At 39.1% G+C, this 21242-nt stretch overlaps 1 protein-coding gene and 2 long non-coding RNA genes across 3 annotated transcripts; 1 reads left to right on the forward strand and 2 right to left on the reverse strand.

The window, feature by feature from the left end:
- Positions 1–8587: 8587 nt before the first annotated feature.
- LOC139985969 (uncharacterized) lies at positions 8588–10293 on the reverse strand. The gene is made up of 4 exons (XM_072000903.2): positions 10277–10293; positions 10010–10215; positions 9750–9791; positions 8588–9654 (listed from the first exon to the last, which is right to left on the reverse strand). Exons 1-4 carry the CDS (start codon positions 10291–10293, stop codon positions 9185–9187), a joined length of 735 nt encoding a protein of 244 aa, XP_071857004.2. The 3' UTR covers positions 8588–9184.
- An 88-nt stretch (positions 10294–10381) lies between these two features.
- LOC141445960 (uncharacterized) lies at positions 10382–11079 on the reverse strand. Its single transcript, XR_012453425.1, has 2 exons — positions 10481–11079; positions 10382–10422 (listed from the first exon to the last, which is right to left on the reverse strand). It is a non-coding gene; the product is annotated as an uncharacterized lncRNA (long non-coding RNA).
- Positions 11080–16181: 5102 nt separating this feature from the next.
- LOC139986638 (uncharacterized) lies at positions 16182–17809 on the forward strand. The gene is made up of 3 exons (XR_011799693.1): positions 16182–16329; positions 16413–16545; positions 17550–17809. It is a non-coding gene; the product is annotated as an uncharacterized lncRNA (long non-coding RNA).
- The last annotated feature ends 3433 nt before the right edge of the window (positions 17810–21242 follow it).

Here is a 21242-nt window from a genome sequence, read left to right on the forward strand (position 1 = left end):
TTTGTCGAATAAAATTTTATTTCTATGGATGCGGAAGATACGAATCGCTATTTAGATTACGATGATAACAGATCGAATGGGCGAGCACCGACAATGAGCGCGCGATTACGTGTACGCTTGTATCGTAGTCTTACTGATTTCTATAAAATTCAATGTTTTTAAAAAGATTGGCTCTCAGACGTGTGTTAGGATTCTTTTGAATTCGATTGACAATATGTAGCTCCGTCTATCCTCTAAATTATGGTTACATAATTTATAAACTCGCACATCTGTACGCGTCATTTACTGCAACACGGTTTGTTAGTGGGAACTTCGATAGTGCACGGTCATCTTCCTTGTTGCTTAGTAATTCTCGGTTCCTAATCAATCTGAAGAGGACACGGAGACAAGGAAAAAAAATTCTCTATGATTACTTTTACCTCTTATACGGATGATAATAAACCGCGTGCATAGAATTTTCTAAGAGAATACTAAATACAAATTTATATGTCGTTTTACGGCAAATTTTTGGTCGAAAGTTATTATTAACATTTACCACGATACCTCGTATAGTTAACTGCCAGGTGAAAAGTGATCGGACGCTGAAAACGATTCGCGAATGTCAAACAGCGTGTACAACGAAACACATTACGCCGCAGCTGCTTATTCCCAGATAGTCGTTAGTCTTTCACAGACGATAGCGTCGTGTCTAGGATCGACGACAGCTCCCTTCCAGTTACGGTACAACCATCCCGTTGCATCTTTTATCGCGACGAATGCACGTCGATTAGACAAGTTTTCCTTCGTCTCGGTCTTTTCACGTCGTTTCGACTTGCTTGATTGGCGACATTTATAATGCATGAATCGTTCAGCGCTGCTGGTGTTTTATGCTCACGCTTCAATATACTTTCTTGTCATGATACACGTCGCAATGATGAATTATGAACAACGAATGACGGATATTGCAAAGTCGCGTTTCATGGGGAAAAATCCTCGATCGGGTCGACTATTTTGCTCGACGAATCACGCTTGTTCGATTTGCAGTTAACCCCTTTTCTTCTCCACTTTCTGTCGATTCGTTCTGCTCTCTTTTTCTCTTATTCTTCCTTTTTTCTTAACGTAAATTGCAACGTATTTGTTTTCTCTCGATTGCTTTCCATGCGGTTTTCAATAACGTTCGACGTGAAAGCGACTAAATGCCCGGCCCGATCCTCCTCCAACGTTCCCTCTTAACGCGTATCGAAGTTTAATAAAGTTCAATTTAGTCTCGCATAATTTCCTCGAACACTTTCACTTGTCAGTCGCGTTTGTTCCGCGGCAATTAGTTTCGAGGCTCGATAGCTACGAAATAACGCGGCTCGTCTTTAAATTATCCTGGAACGGAAGAAATATTAAATATATTCAGTTACGTAGCCGCGATCGGCGCTCCTGAGCAATTTTCTAAGACGTCGTAACACCTGACAGTAAATTGCAAACGAACGAATAGGAAAATTATACGTTGAGGTGGTTAGTTTTCTCTATCACCTATTATCCACCACTATCACTCGTCGTTCGCGAACTTTCCTTATCAATCGTTCGAAGCATCAAACGATTCATTTTATTAAGCATATTTTTAAATTCAACGTTCTTTGACAGTTCTATTTTTTTTTTTACGATCGAACCTGTTCATAGTTCATTGTATCCTGACATATTATCTGTTCGATAATTTCAGCAAATTTATGCTTTCAACGTAAATACCTTACAATGAAAGCGTCGCAGAATTTATTTTATTCCTTGACATCCTTCTCTCCCTATACACAACGTACAATTCACGGTGTTACGTCTGGAACTTGAGTCGTCGTCAATTTTAATTGAACTGATGGCGCCGTTTGTCTCTGTATACGCGTGGTATTATGCCTACGAGGAATGACGAATGAATTGAATGGTAGATGACATACGAGGCGATAGCCGCGAATACCGCTTGATGTCTTCTTAAGCCTCGACTTATAATCGAGCTGCGGCAGGCAGAGTTTCAATGGCGGCGTGGCTAACGGAAATCGCATCTTTGTCCAGTCTCGGTGAGTGATCGCCTCGAAACGACGTACACACCGCGCCAACTGGCTCGAGAATCGGATACGTTTATCATCTCAATTAATTAGACGTGTCGCGAGAAATGGTAAAATCACGCGAGCGCGTTGTCAACGGCAGAGTTTACAGTCGGATTGTATTTTAACGACGAAAATCTGGCGTTCCAGCGAATTCAGTTGAATTCGGTGCTTCGCAACATGCGATATGGCGAATAAAGAGAAGAAAGAAAAAGTGACGGCGAGATAGAGCGAAAGAGGGTGGCGTATTCACGGGGAGCTTGGTGGTTTTGATTAAATGACTGTGTTTTTGCTCGATGTAGTTTTCAAGGCAGCGCCGCGATTCAGACCGGCTTGAAAGACCGTGTTCATTTGGCGGACGGTGACAGACGAATGCACGTTTCGGCGGGAAACGATTATCATGTTGAAAACGACGCAGCGACTGAATCGACGTTGGTCGCAGTTGGAGGGACAAGTGTAGTCGACCGGCTGAATGCCGACATTGTCGAAAGTCACGTTTGCTGAAGCTATTGAACTCGCCGGCTATCTGTTTTCCATTCCACAGGAAACTTCGCTCGACTCGTCTCGCGGTGCGCCACGTCGGTATTCAAACGAACCCGTAAAAACAATGCCGCGGCCGCGATATAGAATCGCGATTTGACGTTCAGTTCATTAGTTATAACAAACACGTACTTTCTATCCTTTGTTACGCCTAAATTAATGGCCGTGTCAATAACGCTTCAAATGTATTATTTTGCGGTCTGTTCCATTATATCGTTGTCCATTTAACTACCCGATGCTCTAGAAATTTCTATGCAAAATATGGTACACGATTCCTATATGTGTGAAAACAGACTCTATCGTTTGTTGCATTGAAACGCTATTATTATGTTCACTTTTAATTAATGTATTTTATGAATATTTAATTAATAATAAATTGCAATGTAACACAGAAGATATTGTACATGAATATCGAAATGTTGTTATCACCTAGGATATTCGTTTCTATTAAAACGATCCTAAATGTTGCAAAATAATCGCCGTTCTGGCACATGGTATTATTGATCAGACTCTTTTTTAACGCACGTCGCGATACGTTAGAGATATATAAAAGGCTCACGTACACGTATCACGTTTTCCGAAGGCCGAAGAATGGAGAACCTGACGTTAACTAGGCACGAGATTAATTTATCAACCTTCGTTGCTCTCCTGTCGCAGGTTGCAGTGTCAAGGATCATTCGTACGTATTTGATCCCTGTAGCGTCTTTTCGCGCGAAACGGCGTTCAATTGCCCGCGGAAAAGTCACGTTCGATCGCAGCCGGTGAAACGTGCAAAGTTCAGCCGCGATAATATATCATAGCCGGTGCAGCCACGGTCTCGCTGGGCGAACGCGCGACGAGCTTTTACGCTTTCGCGCGATTTAAAGAGATATACCCATTGTGAATTATGCCTTGCTTCCCTGTACGATGACGAGCATCTCGTGTCCAGTATTTACGGCTATTGTCTTCGTTGCCCGCTTCGGGCTAGTGCCACGACCGCATCGTGATCGTTATTGAGGCGCGTGGGTCGTCTTCTTCCTCCTCCCCTTTTCTTTTCCTCCTTCCTTTTCCCCGATGGATCAACCTCAACAATGTTTCCAACTTCGCCTGTATGTACGTATTACCTAGATCAATGGTTCCCACGTGTTTCGATAAGGCGACCTTTCCATGACTTTTTTAACCTTCGCCTACCCTACGGGTCTCCTTCGGACTACGTTCAGTTTGATGATAAAAATTGATCGAACGATGAGGAGAAGAGAAACAGGTCGAGCCTGTGGATACTCTATGTTCGATATTAAAAATTCGTAGTCGTGGATACGTTACAACCTACGTATTTCTTTTTGAATCGCGAGTATTTTCGCAATCATTTATTTAGTTGGCTCTACGTTTCGCGTATAGAAATTCTAAGAAACCTCCATATTCGTCGCAAATGCAACTAAACACGATACGGTAGTGAATCACGTTGAAACGCGAGCGTTTCATCGGCTTTTCCGTGGCACTTAAAATTTTAATCTCGAGCTAAATCTCGCCACGGTGCTTCGTCGCCGGAGTGCTTCGCTGTTCATTGCTCGAAATGGCTTACCGGATTACCGGTATAAATCTCAGTCGACTTACGTTAACTTTCGACGAAGCAACTTTTCCTTCGTCAAACAACAAAACAATGAACATTAATTTCTTACGAGTATCTAGAAACGATCGTCTTCGACATTTATTCATCTCATGAACCTCATCCTCTGATTGGTAAGTTTACCATAAGAAATGTTTCGAAAGAGCTGTTGAATAATTTGCAGACATATTATACAACTAGAAGCAGATAGAATGGCAGAGATATCGTGATATCGATTTTTGGCGTGATACGAACATTACAAGAATTGCAAAAATGCTTGATCAATGCGCGCAACTCAATTGGAATCAGGCGGGCGTGTTAGAATGCATGTGACGGTTCACACATATATACAGTATTATGTATAACAACGCACGTGTGGCTTCCAGGAGAGACTGCTATAAATGTCTTCTATGAAATCACCTGCCATTAAGTCCTGTTTGATATAACTAATACAGTTCACCGAGCTATTTTGCTCGATATTAGCATTAGATTAACCCTAACTCGGGCTAATTTAAAATTCTAAATTCATAAGGTCAGATTTCATACCACTTAGTTGTTCTCATTCTCTGTCCTTCTTTTTTGCACACGAGTCTGTCAAATAAAACACAAGATTGCTCAACTCATGTCCATTAGAACGCCCTTATAAATTCAATTGACATCCTACTTCAAAATATAAAATACCCTTACAAATTACTTGAACTTTTGAACTTTCCAAACACTCTATATCTGACAATAGAACGGTTGAAAGTATCCACGTTAAGAGTGCACGTTAGCCGAGAACGCAAAATTGCGGCTCAACCGATCGTTAAACAGACATCGTCGAGCAATAGAAGAGACAGAATCGTTGGATTTGTGGTGCAAGATCGAGCGTGGTGCGTTCGCGTGTTCTCGTAGCCGCAACCCGTACGCGAGTGTATCACCGATGTGTCGGTGTATACAGTTATAATTGCCGCGATTCCGAGGCACGGTTGCGAGTGCGTCTACGATTACCCATTACCCGGATGAATATCTCGGATTACGGCACGGCAGCTAAATAAATTACTAAAGTACGCGGGCTCAGCTGTGTCTTTTCTCTCCCTCTTTCTTCTCTTTCTGGTCGCTGACTCGTGTGCCGCTCGCATTCTACCTTCTCCATTTCGCGCGCCATACACACGTACACTTAGCTCGCTGGCTTGCATATTAACAACGCCATAATGCGTGTGCACCGGTATAAATCTCGTGCATGGGCCGACTACGATTCTCGATTCGCGAGCACGTGGGGGCATAGAGAGCAGAGCTTCGATCTCCATTTGGTAACGAGGAAGCGTATCTTTGTCGCACCACCTTGTACTCGCGCTGGTCCCGATTCACGAAGGGGAAGGCACGCGGCCACCGCCAGTTTATGCGGCACGACGCGCGTAAATTTCGTACACGGTTGTATTTTTGCGACCGCGACAGGGTCCCGTGTACGCGCAGCTAGTTATACGGTAACGTTTGCCTCGTTATGAAAGGTTTATTAATTCGAATGTACGCGTCCCATCTCGCGCGCCCGTATCCTCTCCTGAAGGCAGAATGGCTTCCCGAGACGGAGAGTCTGGCGAAATTTGCTGCCGTGCGAAGGGCGCCAGGATACATACATTCCTTCGCACGTTCACCACACACGGTGTGTCTGATGAACGGACGATTGGAAATCGAGGTTTCCCATGGCCTAACAATTTGGCAGATATTTCCATCATTTTTCTATGGTTACATCGTAGGGCAGAACAAGAAGGAGGTGGACTTCATTTTTAAAACACGTCTCGAATTGAAATATTTTTAAAGTACTAAGCATTGTATTTATCATTTTGTTGATACAATTAATGCAAGTTAGTAATGCATGTGAGATGTCAAAGTCTACCTCAATTTTTATTACATGCAGTTCATTATTGTTACAAGATCGATTGCAATTACTGTAACAGCCAGTATCAACGAATTACGTATCTGACAAATAGATTGAGAAATACGAATTTAATTGGCCTGTCTCTTCTGATCCATCTTTACTCAAATTACTCTAATTCCTGGCTCCGAGCGAACATGTTGCGTCTCCTTCTTTCCTTCCGAGTTTCTCTTGCTCGCTGCCTGACCAAGTACAATGACTTTTTATCGAACGGCTGTAATCTTTACTGGAAACAAAACCTTTCCCTCGTGGAGATTTATCGACCGCTGTCTGCGCAACATACTAACCAGGCCCGCGCACGTAGATAACTTTCTCCCGCGTGATAAGCCGTAAGGTATAAATCTGAATTGTTTTTATAATTCCCGGGGAAGAGATGAGGTATCGAGATAACGGGGATTCTAACGAAGTCTGTAATTTGCGGGCCGCCAGCGGAGCGCGCGATTCACGCCGGGCCGAGCGTTAACAGCGGCCCACCGCGAGATGGATCGCGATTTAAACCAATCGACACCAGATAAACGCGGGAAAAACGCCACTGGCGTTGCGTCGCTGCTAGTTACTGACTATCGATCGCCTATTAACCTCCAGAAAATCGAACGCCTATAAACTGTCTGTTTTGCGTTCCTGTGAAACAGCGTCGACTTCTGTGCCGTTTTCCCTATAAGCTAGATAGAAGCTTTAAATATTTTTAACGATTTGATATAGTATATGTGAAAGAGTTTTTAATGTATTCGTTTTATTCTTTTGTTAGAATTATAATGTAACTGTACTTTAATCCAGAAAACCTTCGGTAACAAATGTTTCATAAAATCTCGTATATTTAATCCTAGAATATAGTCTGTAGTAATCTTTGTAAAAATAGAATCTACTCGCGCGCAAACTTTCAGTGAAGTTGGTGACGCGAAAAGCTTGCACTCTCCTAGTTAGTAGAAGCTTCGAGACGAATTGGGTTTCCTGGTAGATTATTGTTCCGATTCTGTCGAAGCTTTGAACGAGATTAACGTTTCAAGAAATTACTATGTCTATTGTAAGCGACTTTCTATCTGACCTATGTTAAACTTGGATAAACCAGTTAATGTCATTTTCGTAGATGTTCGTAACCCTTTTTTGAAATAAATTGTACATTACATTGTATCCGTCGGTCAACAGGAAGTATGTTCGAACGAAAGAGTTCTAACATTCTAGCGTTAGTATATATTATTGTCTGCTGTAGTCTTTGAAAGGTCAGTATGTGATTAATAAATCTAATGTTTTGAAATGTTAGAATTGGAACACGACACCATGAAACATTTCAAACGTTATATTATGTGTTAGTTGTAAAATATTTTCGTTTCAAATTTGAATTCGTAAAACGATTAGTTTATCGTTTTCTTTACGAAACTCTGACGGAAGGAAAACTTTCTTCCGTTAGAATCGAGAGAAAGGATTCTGAATATTGTGCAATGCGTTTCGTAGTACTAGTTGACATTTTAGAGGCGTACATTTTTAAAGATGCACCGCTACTTTCTCACAATGGTAACAATGTATCAATGGACGGGTTGCGTCAGTAGGCTTCATATTTCCGATGATTTATATCCGGAGACGCGTAATTGGTCGCCGCCGTAGAACTTCCTACATGCTGCGTAACGTTCACATTCGATATAGATCATCCGCAATTGCAGCTAGTAACAGTCGCATTGTCACACTTGCGATATCACATAAATGCAACTCGATAAATACGAAGAAACTAGCCAAAGTGAAGCTTACAGTTAATTATTGTCGTGCTGTTTTTCTATATAGACAGGTGAGTTTAGAAATTTTAGAGAATTTAATCATTGAAAATATATCGAACCTAAATATATTCCCTTTTGCCGAAATACAGAAACCATTATCTCTATTGGATTATATTTAATTATCATATAAATTATACAGTATGTAACTTTCGCGGTAAATTAATATTAGATATTCACATTAATAACTAGCGTTAAATTAACAAAACAAGGTGAATAGACGAATTAAATACAAGCAGGTAATGCCTACACAAGATATGTATTACCTTCAAGATACATAAAAATAAAGAAACATCCATACATGTAACGTAGATTATATAATTAAATAATTAAGATTTCCAGGCTACTAATACATATACTTGTAAATTACAAGTTGTGACCATAACGTTTGAAATAATTTGTCCATTAGCTCATACAATATTAACTATACTATTCACAACTTTATACAATGGCGATTATAGATGCATTTGTTAATATTTCAAACATATGACATTTTGATATTTGCAAATGATTTTATAATTATTCATTCTTCTGAATAGCCTTAGTTAGTATTCCTCCTTATGCACTTGACGTTTATTCTTTAAAGTCCTTCACAATCGTTCTATCACGACATCAATGCTGTCCACAATTGCTTACTCATCAATTCTAGGTAATACGCAAGAAATCCTGACGCGTTCGTTTTCTTCCATGCTCTCGGTTCCATCTCCGACGACATCGATTGATACTTTAAAACTATTTTCTTCTGAAAGTTATGTTTTGCATGACACGTTTAGTCGATTCACTAGAGGTACTCCAGTGACCGTCTTTTTCTAGTTTTCTTGCTTAGAAATTCCAGTTGATGATATAAAATTCCGCTAGCGGCCGTCTTTTTCCTCCTCGATTACTGCTTATTCATCAATTTCTGTTGATGTCTTGAAATAGTCTGTAAAGATTGTCGCCTTTTTCTGGTCGTAGTTGTTTTTCCAGCCGATCGATCGTTACATGACAGCGGATGATTTTTCATCAATTTTCTCACTCGATGGAGTTCATCCTTTTATGTTCGAGCATTCTCTGCGTGATTATATTATTTTCGACAGATGTCGTTGTGTCAGCGTTTTCTATGTCTTTTCTTGAAATTTTTAGCAATTTTTCCAGATAGATGCGAAGCATTCTTATTTTCTCTTTCAACGATAAACGTTTCTTGATCAATTTTTATCATCCGGTTATCTCGCTTTCCTTGTTACTTTCCGGAAAATTTTTTCTTAACTTTGACAAAAACGAACAATCGTGTTATTCTTATCTAATGCATTTACTTCTCTGTTCGATCGATCGATGGTCAATATGCTACTACGCTTCTTCTACTCTTCTTCGAATTGTCTTTTTTCTCGTCGACAGCTACTTTTTCCGTAACATTCATCGGACCTTGAGAAGTCTCTTCTTTCGCGCTAGTTAACGACTTTTTCTCAGCTTTTTCGGCGGAATGACTCTGCTTTTTTGTGCTAGCTGATTTTTCTTCCAGTTTCGTTGATATCTGAGACCCTTCCGAGTGTTTTCCCTCGCTGGTATCTGTTTTTGCATTCCCTTTCGACGATACCGGAGAATCAGCAGAGTGAATAACCTGTTCTTCACTAGCAATTTCTTTTGCGTCACCTTCTGTTGATTTCCGATAACCATTGCTGTAACCTTCTTTCACTTCGTTTATATCGATTCTTTCAATTCCTGTCGATAGTCGAGAATCGTCTTTACCACTTGATTCATGCCCTTTCAACCGAGCAGAATCAATTTTATCGAAGCCCAGACTGGCTCCTTTAAAAAGTAATATGTAGTTGTTTCTTTATTTGTCTGCTCCTTTAAAAGTAAACTTTTTCAATGTAACGTTGGAGGTAGGCTTTCTACATTACCTGGTGTCTTTTCTTCGTACTTGATGAAAGGAAACTTTATCACTGAAAAATATAAATTGCATCTTCATTAATTTTACCCTTGTATTGTTCCCGTATTTTTATCGAATTTCCTTTTTTTCAGCCCCATTTGATTGGGAATTAGTTGTTTGTTCGCGTTACAGAATCGTTTTATTTGTTTTCAAATATCGAAGTCTACGTGTACTTTGCAAAGAAATATTTTGCACTTAAATGTTTGTGTTTCTATATACGAATCGATTTACCTTTCTGAACATTGTTTTTGATTGTTTGCACCACTTCTTTGGCTGTTCCAATCACTTCTGTGGCTGTTCCAATCACCTTTAATATCGCCGAAATGATGAAATTGTCCGTATCAAAAAAGAACGCTATCGGTGACGGAGGAACTCCATATTTCTCTGCGTAATTAAACAACACAAATATTATCAATTTGTCTAATTTTAAGTTTAATCTTTTGTACTACATTACCGATACTCTGCTGTGCTATATTAAGTGTCTCCAATTCTCCTAACTTTCCATTTTCAAACATTTCCAGTGGTACAAATTTATCCTTCAATGATAATAAATTTCCAATTAATCCATTCACCTTCTCTTGCTTCTCTGCTATTTCTTCTTCCTGAATGGATAACAATTTTTCTAATTCGTAAAATTAACATAACTATAATTTATATAGAATTTAGTAAAACGCTATAAAATATGTTAACTGTATTACATACCGAATGGATCTCGACTTTTTCCGAGAGCGGAAGACCTGGATGGGCCTGTACCCACGAGGCAAAATACACCAGTAGTATCGTTGACACTTTCATGTTACGCCAGGTCTCGACTACTGATGGTTACGGACCAGTTACTCGATTATATACTCCGTTTCACAGTTGCAAAAACACCTTAATACACAGAATATAATAGCGAGGGTGTAAATTATGGCTTCCGGAAACTTGCATCTCTGGCAAGATAACAGTGTTTAATGTGCTTATCGTATTCATTGGCGCAGATCGATTTCCAACACATCGAATCCGAGGACATGTTGCTTTTAGGTAATTGGGCATGAAATATAATATTTTTACAGACGTTTATGCATTTATGTCATGATTAATTGGAATGGATTGCGAAAATGCAAGAATTCTGTTGTTATATTTATTTTTAAATGTGCAATAAAGATTATTTCAAATATTCGCCGATGATCAAAATCGTATTATGTATCCTGTATTAAAAAGAATTCTTTTACGTCCAACCCAATTTATCGTGTATTTTATATAACATATTTCATATTACAATTGTTTCAATTGTATTCCTGCAAATTCCCGATTAAACTTTATAATATAACGATATAAAGAATATTTCAATTTGCTTCAAACTGATAAACGAAACTTTACGTGTTTCTTTTAGAATCAATGTTACTATATTATACCGTTCAATATGATTTCGTCTTTCGTAAAGCTTGTCAGTATTGTTTCATGTTTTTCATGTTAACCGAATGATGTAACGTCTATTATACAATTTTGAAATATTTGCAAATTATGTTTGCAGAAAGATGGCATACGTATGCTGTGGGTATTATATAAATATTTAATATACATTTTGAATAAGATTGTTGATGCGAAGCTTTTTGAATATTATCGTGGAATCAAATGATAACGTTAAAATTAAAAACGTACAGAGCGTGGCAGAGTTGCCTTTCATTGCTGGCGAATTTCGTTCTCTGTCGGAATAAATAGTTCGGAAGGGGTGGTTGTTCTCCAAAATACACAGACTACCAGCCAAAGCTCATCTCCAGCACGATGTCGCCCATGTCTTAGAATATTAGCTATTTTCCGCTCGGCTGCACTGGATGAAGCGGCATTCTTTCTTTCTTTTTTCAGTCTTTCTGTTCTTTTCCTGTCTCGTCGTTTCTTCACTCTTGGAAAGTGAGTGTACCTAGTGTATACGAGGAACGCCAGGCGGATGGAAAAGAAGCTTGTTTCGTTATGTGCGACGATCAAGGAACTTTGTTCGTCCCTGGTCGTCGTCGTCGTACCCATCATGCACCGAAGGTATATATCGAAGGAAAAATTCTTAAAATTTAGCCGAAACGAACGCGATTCGACAATATTCGTCTCACGTTTGATTTCATTCCCGTTCGTTCAGGTCCGTGACAATTTCTCCGCGTCGAAAATGAAACGTTCTTCCATAAAGGGAACAGCTTCGTCGGGATAGCGAGAATTCGTGGGAGTGTACCGATGCGGAGAAATATTTTTTGACCAGATAGCCGGTTAAATCAGATCTAATGTGTTTACTAAACGATACCGGTGGAAATAAAATTTCAGCAAAAGCTTCCGCGGAAACGTACGGCTATCGCATTAACCCGAAAGTGCCGGTTTTTCCTTTCGGTGCAATGTTTCTGCTCGTTCGTTGGCCGCACCAAGGGGGATCGATCGGATCGGTAATTTAATGGCAACCAGCCGATACGAGGTAAAAATTAGTTTTCGAACAGGTTGCTTCACCGGCTTTTACTTCGTCACGGTGAACGGTACGGGAGAGGGGATAAAAAGCTACGATGAAAGCTACAGCAGGGCGCGTAATAGCTGGCGATCGGTTACGACGCGACGTAGCGAAATTGCGAGCGATGCCGTAGATAGAATCAGTCGATACCGCTCGATAATAAAGCAACTAATTTCCTAACGAGTAAATAATCTTTGCCAGGGAAGCCGATTGAGTCGTTTCAAGGTATTACCGGGGATGTTCCGAAGGGTGAGCGACGAGCGAAGACTCACAAATACTTTCTCCGGTGAGTTCTCTGTGGTCAAACGAGCCAATAATCGTTACTAATTGACGAAACGAATGACTTTGGGTCGTTGAACCGTCGCGGCGTACGATTATTAATCGTATTAAACGTCGCATCGATCGTGGTAATACTAACTCGATTTCGAGAAGGTACTGTTCAAGTCACGTAGAAACATCGATCGCTTCGCACCATGTTCGCTTTCTCATCGATATAGTCCTCGTTATTCAACACGGCCAACCGTTAGAACAGCGTGAATCATCTTAATATCGATCCACGAGCCTGAGTCAATGCATCATTAACGTTTACAGAGCCCGAAGTCTCGTTCCACAATGGTGAATTTATCGTCCGGAGGAATTCCACTGAAACGTTTGTCTCTGGAGTCTCGTCTTCTCCGCACTGACATACACGTTATTTCGTTACCGCGACCAATTATATTTCAAGTTACGGACAGAGCCCTCAAACTCGTAAATTATAGCGTGTAATGTCGACTCGGATTGCCACACATTTGCATACGGGTGCGGATATGAATTTTTGAGAGACATTTCGATTAATCGGTTTTAGCCGTATTTTATTATACGAATGAAAGGCAGGTTCAACGAAGTCGTTCCCCGTTTCCGCTTTGAGCGTGGTTATTCAATGAAAGAATAATATCTTGCTCCTTTTTTCCGTAGGACTTTTTATTGTTCCGGGCAATCCAATATAGGGAAAGCAGTTTTTCTAGGAATTCGTATTAATCAAAATAAAATCCGTAATTGCTCAGTGTAAATGTCGGGAGATGTTTCGCTAGCGTAAAAAATAATACGTTATCTGTTAGATCTGTTGGTTTTTCCAATTTTTCATTGATGAGGTGATATTAAATTTGTAAAACATCGTTGATGATTTGTTACGCTTTTGCGAGGAGAAACGTATTTATCCTCCTTTTACGTCTGTTCTATATGTTCTGTTTCATTAACATTTTATCTTTTTAGTTATTTTTGTTGCATTTGCGAAGATAAATTTAATTAAAGCAGTCGAAATTCCAGCTTGGATTCTTGTACACATATGTATACAAGCGAATAAAAGTATAAATTATCGTACAAATATTTGGATATTCGTACACTACCTTGAAATCATTAAACAAAGCTATTTATCAAATTAATTGCGTTTCATCGTACAAGAATTTATGTTCGACACAGTTAATATTTGTAGTCCTTACAGTCAGTAACCATTTCTATAGAATATAACGTTTCGACTAAATTTTATATATTCTTCTATACATATATTAATTATATATTTGTATAAATTATTACAGGATAATTATAAATATCAGACCAGATCATTGTATAACTAATTGTGTTAATAATTTTGAAAATATTACTTATACTTGACACCGATGAGAAAGAAAAAAAGGAAGAAGGAAGAAGCAACAAGTTCACGCGTTGTGTATTTTCATAAGATTATTGGAATTCGTTGGGACACGATCAACCACAAAATCTTCCTTCCATCGTTAGCACGGTGAGGCTAGTTCGATCTTCAAGACATCTCTGCAGCAGTTTCCTGGGAAGAAGCAGTCGTCGCAGTCGAGATAAAAGTAATTAGAACATCGTGATATTTGCGTTCGAGAGAGGAATAGTTCGCTGTATGGTACATATTATGCATAAAGGAATTCCCGTCGACGATATTTCTCGCTAACCGGCGACGATTCGTATGTTAAGTGGTGCGTTCAAGTTCTTCCGTGAAAATTAATACGGTTAGCGGTGTCGATAAACTAAGTGAGAAGGCCAGAAAAAATTCTTCTTCGTCGATTTGCATATATTTTCATTTCAAATTAGAAAGAAGGAGAGTTAAGGAGGGAAATAAAGGAGGCAGAATGAAAATAAAAAGTGTAGAAGGTTGAAGATAGAAGAGTAATGCAAGAAGCAGGTATGGTATCGATCGATCGAGGGTGTTCCGCGAGATTAGATGGAGATTGAGACGTATGGTCGTGGTAAATAACTGCACCGTGTCTACTTTCACGAAAGACAACCCGAAGGTCTTCGAGTGTCGCTGAGATATTTATGTCGCATCGTTTGGATTTATATCGACCGTATACGTCACCATTTTATCGAACGTGCGGTATCTTTTATGTACATATTTTGGAAGAGTGCAAGTGATGTGAGCTGCTGAATAAAAAAGACCTGAATCATCAAGTATATATCATCAATGCAAAATATATACACGTATGGACGTATAAGTGACGTGATACGCGTATAACATAAATAAGAGAGCGAAAGTTTAACGCGAAGAAAATTCATTTCCGACGAAAACACCACTTTTGACGCAAATGAATTTCAAATGATGGATGACTGGTTTACAATCGATGGCATGCGTGTACAGAAACGTGTCTGATAAAGTGTCGCAGAAACATTTGTTACACACTTGGAACAACATAAAGCTGAGCAGTTACAGTGACGAATGCGTATCGTTTACAATTATTTTCATTAATTCTGTAGAACGTAGATGACATACGAGACGATAATATAAAACGTAATTGATTTAGGATTATTTTGTAAGCAGGAAGGGAACTTTGTGGCTAAATAACTCTAAGTAAAAGAGTAAAAAATTCATCGTTTGTTTTTATGAAGCGTTTACTTACTGTAACCTATTTCGTGGACACGATATCGATTTCTTTTTATGGAAATTCTACATATCCGAAGTTTAAGAAATAAAATTAGCCATCGTAAAATATTCCAAACTTTCATACTTTACGTATAACCAGCCACGGTAGAGAGGTATAGTTTAGTAATAAATTTCTGGATGGATTCAAGTAACCACATACGAGGGTTATTTTTTCTCTTAGCGTTTTTTCATTCCCGACACGCTCGCAGAAGATGTCGCATATCGAGCAGACGATCTCGCGATAAAATGTTCTTTTTGTCGTATAAAACAAGCAATATGGCGCGTTTTTAGGGCGCGACATAAAGATTCTATCGCGGCTCCTTACTTATACGCTATCAAGATCCAAAAATTTTCTCTGGCGGCATCGCGAACTCAGAACTGGCAATTACGGCAAACTCCAGTTGGGAAGCACCGCCTCGAGAATTATTGAAACTGATTCCTAACGAACGACCGTAAATTCAACTTTTACACGTCTCTATGTTCCTCCCTTCTTACCATCTCGTTTTACTTTACGCCACATTTTTAACCAAAGTTTCATAATTTCCTGTCGCAATTAACAGTTTGCTAACGATTTGCAACGTTAAACAAGTAAGCTACATGAAATTGACATCGGAAAATTATTTCGTCGACGATTAACGTTTCGCGTAAACTGGTTCTGAAATAATTTCGTTGTTAAGAGTCGCGAAGTCGAACGCTTTGCCCGGAGTCAAGAAGTTCTCGAATTATTACAATTTGTTAACAAACAGTTCTACGGGAGCCCAGACTCGACTCGAGTGGCCTTCGATTTGTTACCGAACCGACGACGCGATCAATATTTACGAAAGTTGGCGAATAATTTGCGTTTTCCATCGTCGATATGTCGTGTCCTCGACGCGGTTGAAATATTCATACTGGTGCATAGGGCTAATGTATGCGGCTATTACATCTGCATCTACGAGCAACGTGTAATCGCCACGAGCATGTATAATTAGTCTAAGGATACCTTTTCAGCCGAGAGAGGGGTTACTTTAAAAGACGCTTCCGGGCTGGATCTATGCGTAGGCACGAATAGTATTCGCTTTATTACACGATGTCCCAACGATCGTGACGGTGTTCCAGAGGAGCTTACAGAGACGTGTCGCGTTGTTCCTCGTCGTCCGGCCATCGATCACCGGCCTTTGCAAGGTGCAGTGATTTAAGAAAAGCACTGTTCCGCTTCAGCCTCGACCTACAACTCGAGGAATAATATATAGCTGTGCCTTTTATAGCGGTGCTTGACAGGATGTAGCTACCTTCGGACACGTTTGGCAGATCTGTAGCTGCGCTTCTTGTTTGCAGTTATCCATCGTGGTACAGAGATAGAAATACGTGGACTATCTTGGGATTGTACGTGCATATCAGGTGTAATCGATGTGGATTTAGTAGTTAATTGCTGCATTGTAAATATTCCATGGGATTCGAATAAGCAGGTTGCGATATTTAAACGTAGCTCGGAATCTGTGGTGTTTGATTAAAGGAGTTTTGGAAAGTTTCCTTTGCTGGAATTGTACCAGCTTGTACCAAGTTTATCGAAGTGCAAGTGTAAATGGAAGAACAAATTTTCCGTGTAATTTTGGAAGACCAGGCATACTTTCATCGTACGAACAACGTGGATAACGATTTACTTTGTTAATTTTGAAACACTACGAAGATTCTTTCGTTAAATTAACAAACTTATCAGTGTTACTTGCTGCAATTTCTTTAAAAAGAATAGTTATTTCGATTTCACAAATACAGGTTCACAGATGTAGTAAATATTGCTCTGAGAAATAGTAAGCCAATAGTAAAATGAAATATTATTCGCTTTTGTGCTCTTAACAGTAATTTAAGCATTACATCATCCTGTGGATTTAACTCATCGCGTAGTTTTATTAAGCAACTATTTCCTCGGAATCTCTCATAAACCTGATTTATTTTAGAGTGCTCTTTACGAGAACGATCGATCCCATTCTCCTGTTGAGCCATTAGAAGGCTTGCCGCGGTAAATTTTATAATTTGGGTCCAAAATAATAGACATACTACAATATTGTATTTGTGAAGAAGTTAATCGCATTGTCGTGAAACACACGAGCAACGCTTGTCTATATTTCTATAGAAAAACTACATTTTACAATTTTTTTTTTATCTTCTTTTCTTTTATGGACGTAAGCTAAATCGAAATAGTTGATGGAACAATCGTACTTGATGAAAACAGTTCATCATCTAGACTGATACTTGATTAATTATCTAGTGATATAGTGTCAGAGTAACTCTTTTCACTGCAGGTTAATTCATCAGATTTATTACGTTAAATGGAAGTCTTGACAAGCGAAAATGGAGCGATTCGCTTTCTTGTTCCTACAAATAAATGTTTCGTTTGTTTGCAGGACAGCAGAAGAAAACTCCGTGTCGAGTCAAGAAAAGTTTTATTTTTAAAACGATTGTAATAAGAAACAAGAAAATGTACGCGACATTTGTCATAATACAACAACTGTAAGATGAGAGTCTGCTTCCCTGACGCCGACATTAGAGGATCTTGTCAACTTTTACTTCGAGAAGATTTATGATGTTCTTACACAACACGATGGAGCAAACATAATATAATATTATACAGTATGTATATCAACAATTCTAATGTTTTTTTTTTTTTAAGAAGTTATTAAAGCGAACTGAAAGAAACGAAGGAAAAAGCGAGGGAGTGGCGAGAAGGAAATTTAGCTCTTTGTAATGTTAGCTGTTTCTCAATTTGTCAGATATTTAGAGAAAATATTACTAAAGAAATAGCAAAATGAATAAACATTATCTTATTTAACAAAATACGGAAAATATTAAGTACTAAAAATTGCTGAACCTACAATAGTGAACGTAGAAACGCACCAAAAACCACGTGATAGCCTACACGTTATTTCGCGATGCGACTAATAAATGACTGGAAATAAAGTGATCGAAAATGTGAAATATTTAGATAGGTCGCCTTAATAATTAACCAACGTTATCGCACCCATTTCTTGCCACCCCTCGTACAAATTTATGCAAATATTCAACACAGGTTTACAAGGAATTCCAATTGACCGAGCCGAAATTTAATTTCTCACACCTTCGATCAATTCCTCTTAACGATATTGCCGTCGCGTAAAGCCACTGCAAATTATGCGATAAACGCACGCGATTAGGGTGCGTATATTATGTTGCGATACTCGCGGGCTTTCGCGAGAAAACAAGCCAAAAACCATGGAGGAGAGCATAATTGATTGCGACGACAGTATCGAAATGCGAAATTTAGTAGTTCCCTGTGTATTTCATTTATTTTAAACGCGGCCTCCGTTATTCAGAATTCAACGATTAAATCAACGTTAAATTTGCACCGCGCACGCTCGCACTGCGCGCATACCGGTTTCAAAATATATAGCACCGCGCGGTACGCGCACCATGAATTATGATATCGCGACGCATTAGTTTTAAATGATGCTTTTCAACGTCACCGACGAATTTATGTATAAGGATAACCGGGATCCTGTTAAATTACCGGATCGCCATTCTCGTATCAATCATGCGTGTAAGCCAGAACAGCCAAGTTAGTCACCGTGTGCGTGTGTTTAGACAACGGATACGAGCGTATGCACGTGTTTTCAATCATGGTGATGTTTTTTGACGGTGCTCGAAACAAAGAGGTAAAATGTAAACGAACACCGTGATTGAGGGAATAGAGAACAGAGAATTCATAGATTCTTCGTACAAGATATAGCAATCCTTGATAGAAAGTTCTCGTAGAAATCGCGGATTTTTTTATAAAATATTGTACAAGGCTTATATGAAATTCGTTTGCGCGAAGATTAATTTTTCATTTCAATTTATCTTATTTCGAAAGTTTCTGTATTCATAAACTTTATTGATTGAATATGAAATTGGGTAAACTTTGAAATGGAAAATGAAAATACGATGTGTGGAGTGTGAGATACAATTTTTTAGCACTCGTTGTTATTCATTTCTGAAACATTGCACTGTACAATTCTAAATAAATTCGAGAAATGCGAGCTTCCTATGTTTTGTAAGTGTATTATTAGAAACATTTGATTTCCAAAGTTCGTTAAACCTTATTCTAAGTAAATGCAATGTGCCATTCAATTCGATTAAACGTTGACTGCGTGTACAGTTACCTGCATCGTTTCTCGATTAGCAAACTCGGCACATCGTTCCTTCCTACACGATTCTCGTGTCTGAAAATATGTGTGAGAATGTGTCTCGACCTATATCGTAACGGCATGACTAATTGGTCGCAATAACGGCGACGATCTATCGCCAGTGTAGGCCTAACCAATATTCACGATCACGAGATTTACGATGATTCGATTTAGTGTGTATCAATTGCATTCTGTCATCGAACTATAGGCTTCGAAGCTTACGTTGAAATATAGGTCTGCTGCGAAGTTATTAAGAGTAATATAACATTTCTTGTCGTGTTATTTTAAACGAGTCCGTATAAATCTCGTTCTTTTTCAAAGTTAGAAAAATACGATGTAATTTTCCTAATATACTAGCAGATGTCACAGATTTGTTTTTGTATAAAATATTCTACCTTCGCATAAATGCAAGTTCGACGAAAAAGTTTCTTTAATTCTTCGTTCTAAATGGGTATGTACATACTTTGTCTACGTAAACATTATTTCAAAGACAATTCGTGAATTGCCGTCGTCTTCCTAAATCTTCAAGGTAAACACACTCTGGTACAAAGACTAAGACATTCGAATTCATAATATTAAATTATCTCGACAAACACGAAATCATCTGTTTCCCTGGTGAACCGCGTTACAACCATGTCTGACTCGACAACCCAGAGACGGATTACCACGACACCGGCGGATCACAACATGAAATATAACACGCTGCGTATTTTAAGGTCGCTAATCCACTTACTAACATAGGTAGAACCTAGCTTAATTCCGTCACAGAGTCGAGTAATACAGATACGGCCGGAAAATCCAGGCTCGTTCCATGTACTCGTATCTCTTTCTTCTGGACATCACGTTCTAAGATGTATAACGAGTGGATTTCCGTCCTTGTTAGAAAGATGTTTCATAGTAACGAGAGGGAGAGGAAGAGGAAGAAAGAGCAAAAAGGGTGACGATAAAACGTAGAAGGACGCTACGTTCGTCCGGCAGATTGCCAAGAGACGGTTTCGGCCCTTGGTGGCCATCGCGCCAACTGCAACCTCGTGGGCGGAATTTAAAAGAGGTCTCCGACTATTATAAGTTTCCTGCTTCTCATCGGCCTTCTGTCCGCCACGCCGCCGAGACACCCTGCACTTCCATTAATCGTAAAGGTAATTATTATGTGACGAGCGGCCAATTGGACCGACCCAGAGGTGAGAGTGTTAATGAAAGAGAGTGGATCGTTTGAGATGAATGCATTCAGCCTGCATGAAAAAGAAGATACAGCCGGTGGTTTGCAAATCATAATAACGCGTGTTGTTACGTCTGTGGATTTAATATCGTGCTAATATTTGCTCGTAGTTGTGTTCACTGGGAGTCCGGTAGATGCTATCAATCTGAGCTTCTTGTAATTCTAAGATAGAATCGATGAATTAATTTCTTTTATCAATTAGTATATGATTCTTAAGAATATTCACTTTGCTCAGAATCTTTCCGTTTCGTTATTAGCTTCCGGTGTTTTATTCGTAACTTGCAGAATCGCGGAAAAAAAAATGAAGAAATTTAATAAATTTTACGAATGACCTCTATGTACAACGTTGCGAGCTCTTGCACGGTATATATTATAAGAAATATTTCAGAACTCTTTAGTCTTTCTTTAAAAAAGGTAAGGATTTATTCAGAATATTTAAAAAGACTACCAAGAGAACATTTCGAAATTTACAACATTCGAATTGCAACCTGAAAATTGCAGCAAGCCCCAATGACCATCGTCATTTTTTAAAGGCAGCGCAACACCTGTATACTGAGTCGCGCGTTCGCTGCGAATTTAAGTCGTAAATTGTCAGTAACGAAAAGAGAGAGCAGCTTCTTCTCGCGTCAAAGTAGGATTGTGCCGGAGAGAAATTACGCGCGTGTAATTTTCATCGAGCA

The sequence above is a fragment of the Bombus fervidus genome, chromosome 1 (assembly GCF_041682495.2).
Source record: "Bombus fervidus isolate BK054 chromosome 1, iyBomFerv1, whole genome shotgun sequence".
NCBI classification, from domain to species: domain Eukaryota; kingdom Metazoa; phylum Arthropoda; class Insecta; order Hymenoptera; family Apidae; genus Bombus; species Bombus fervidus.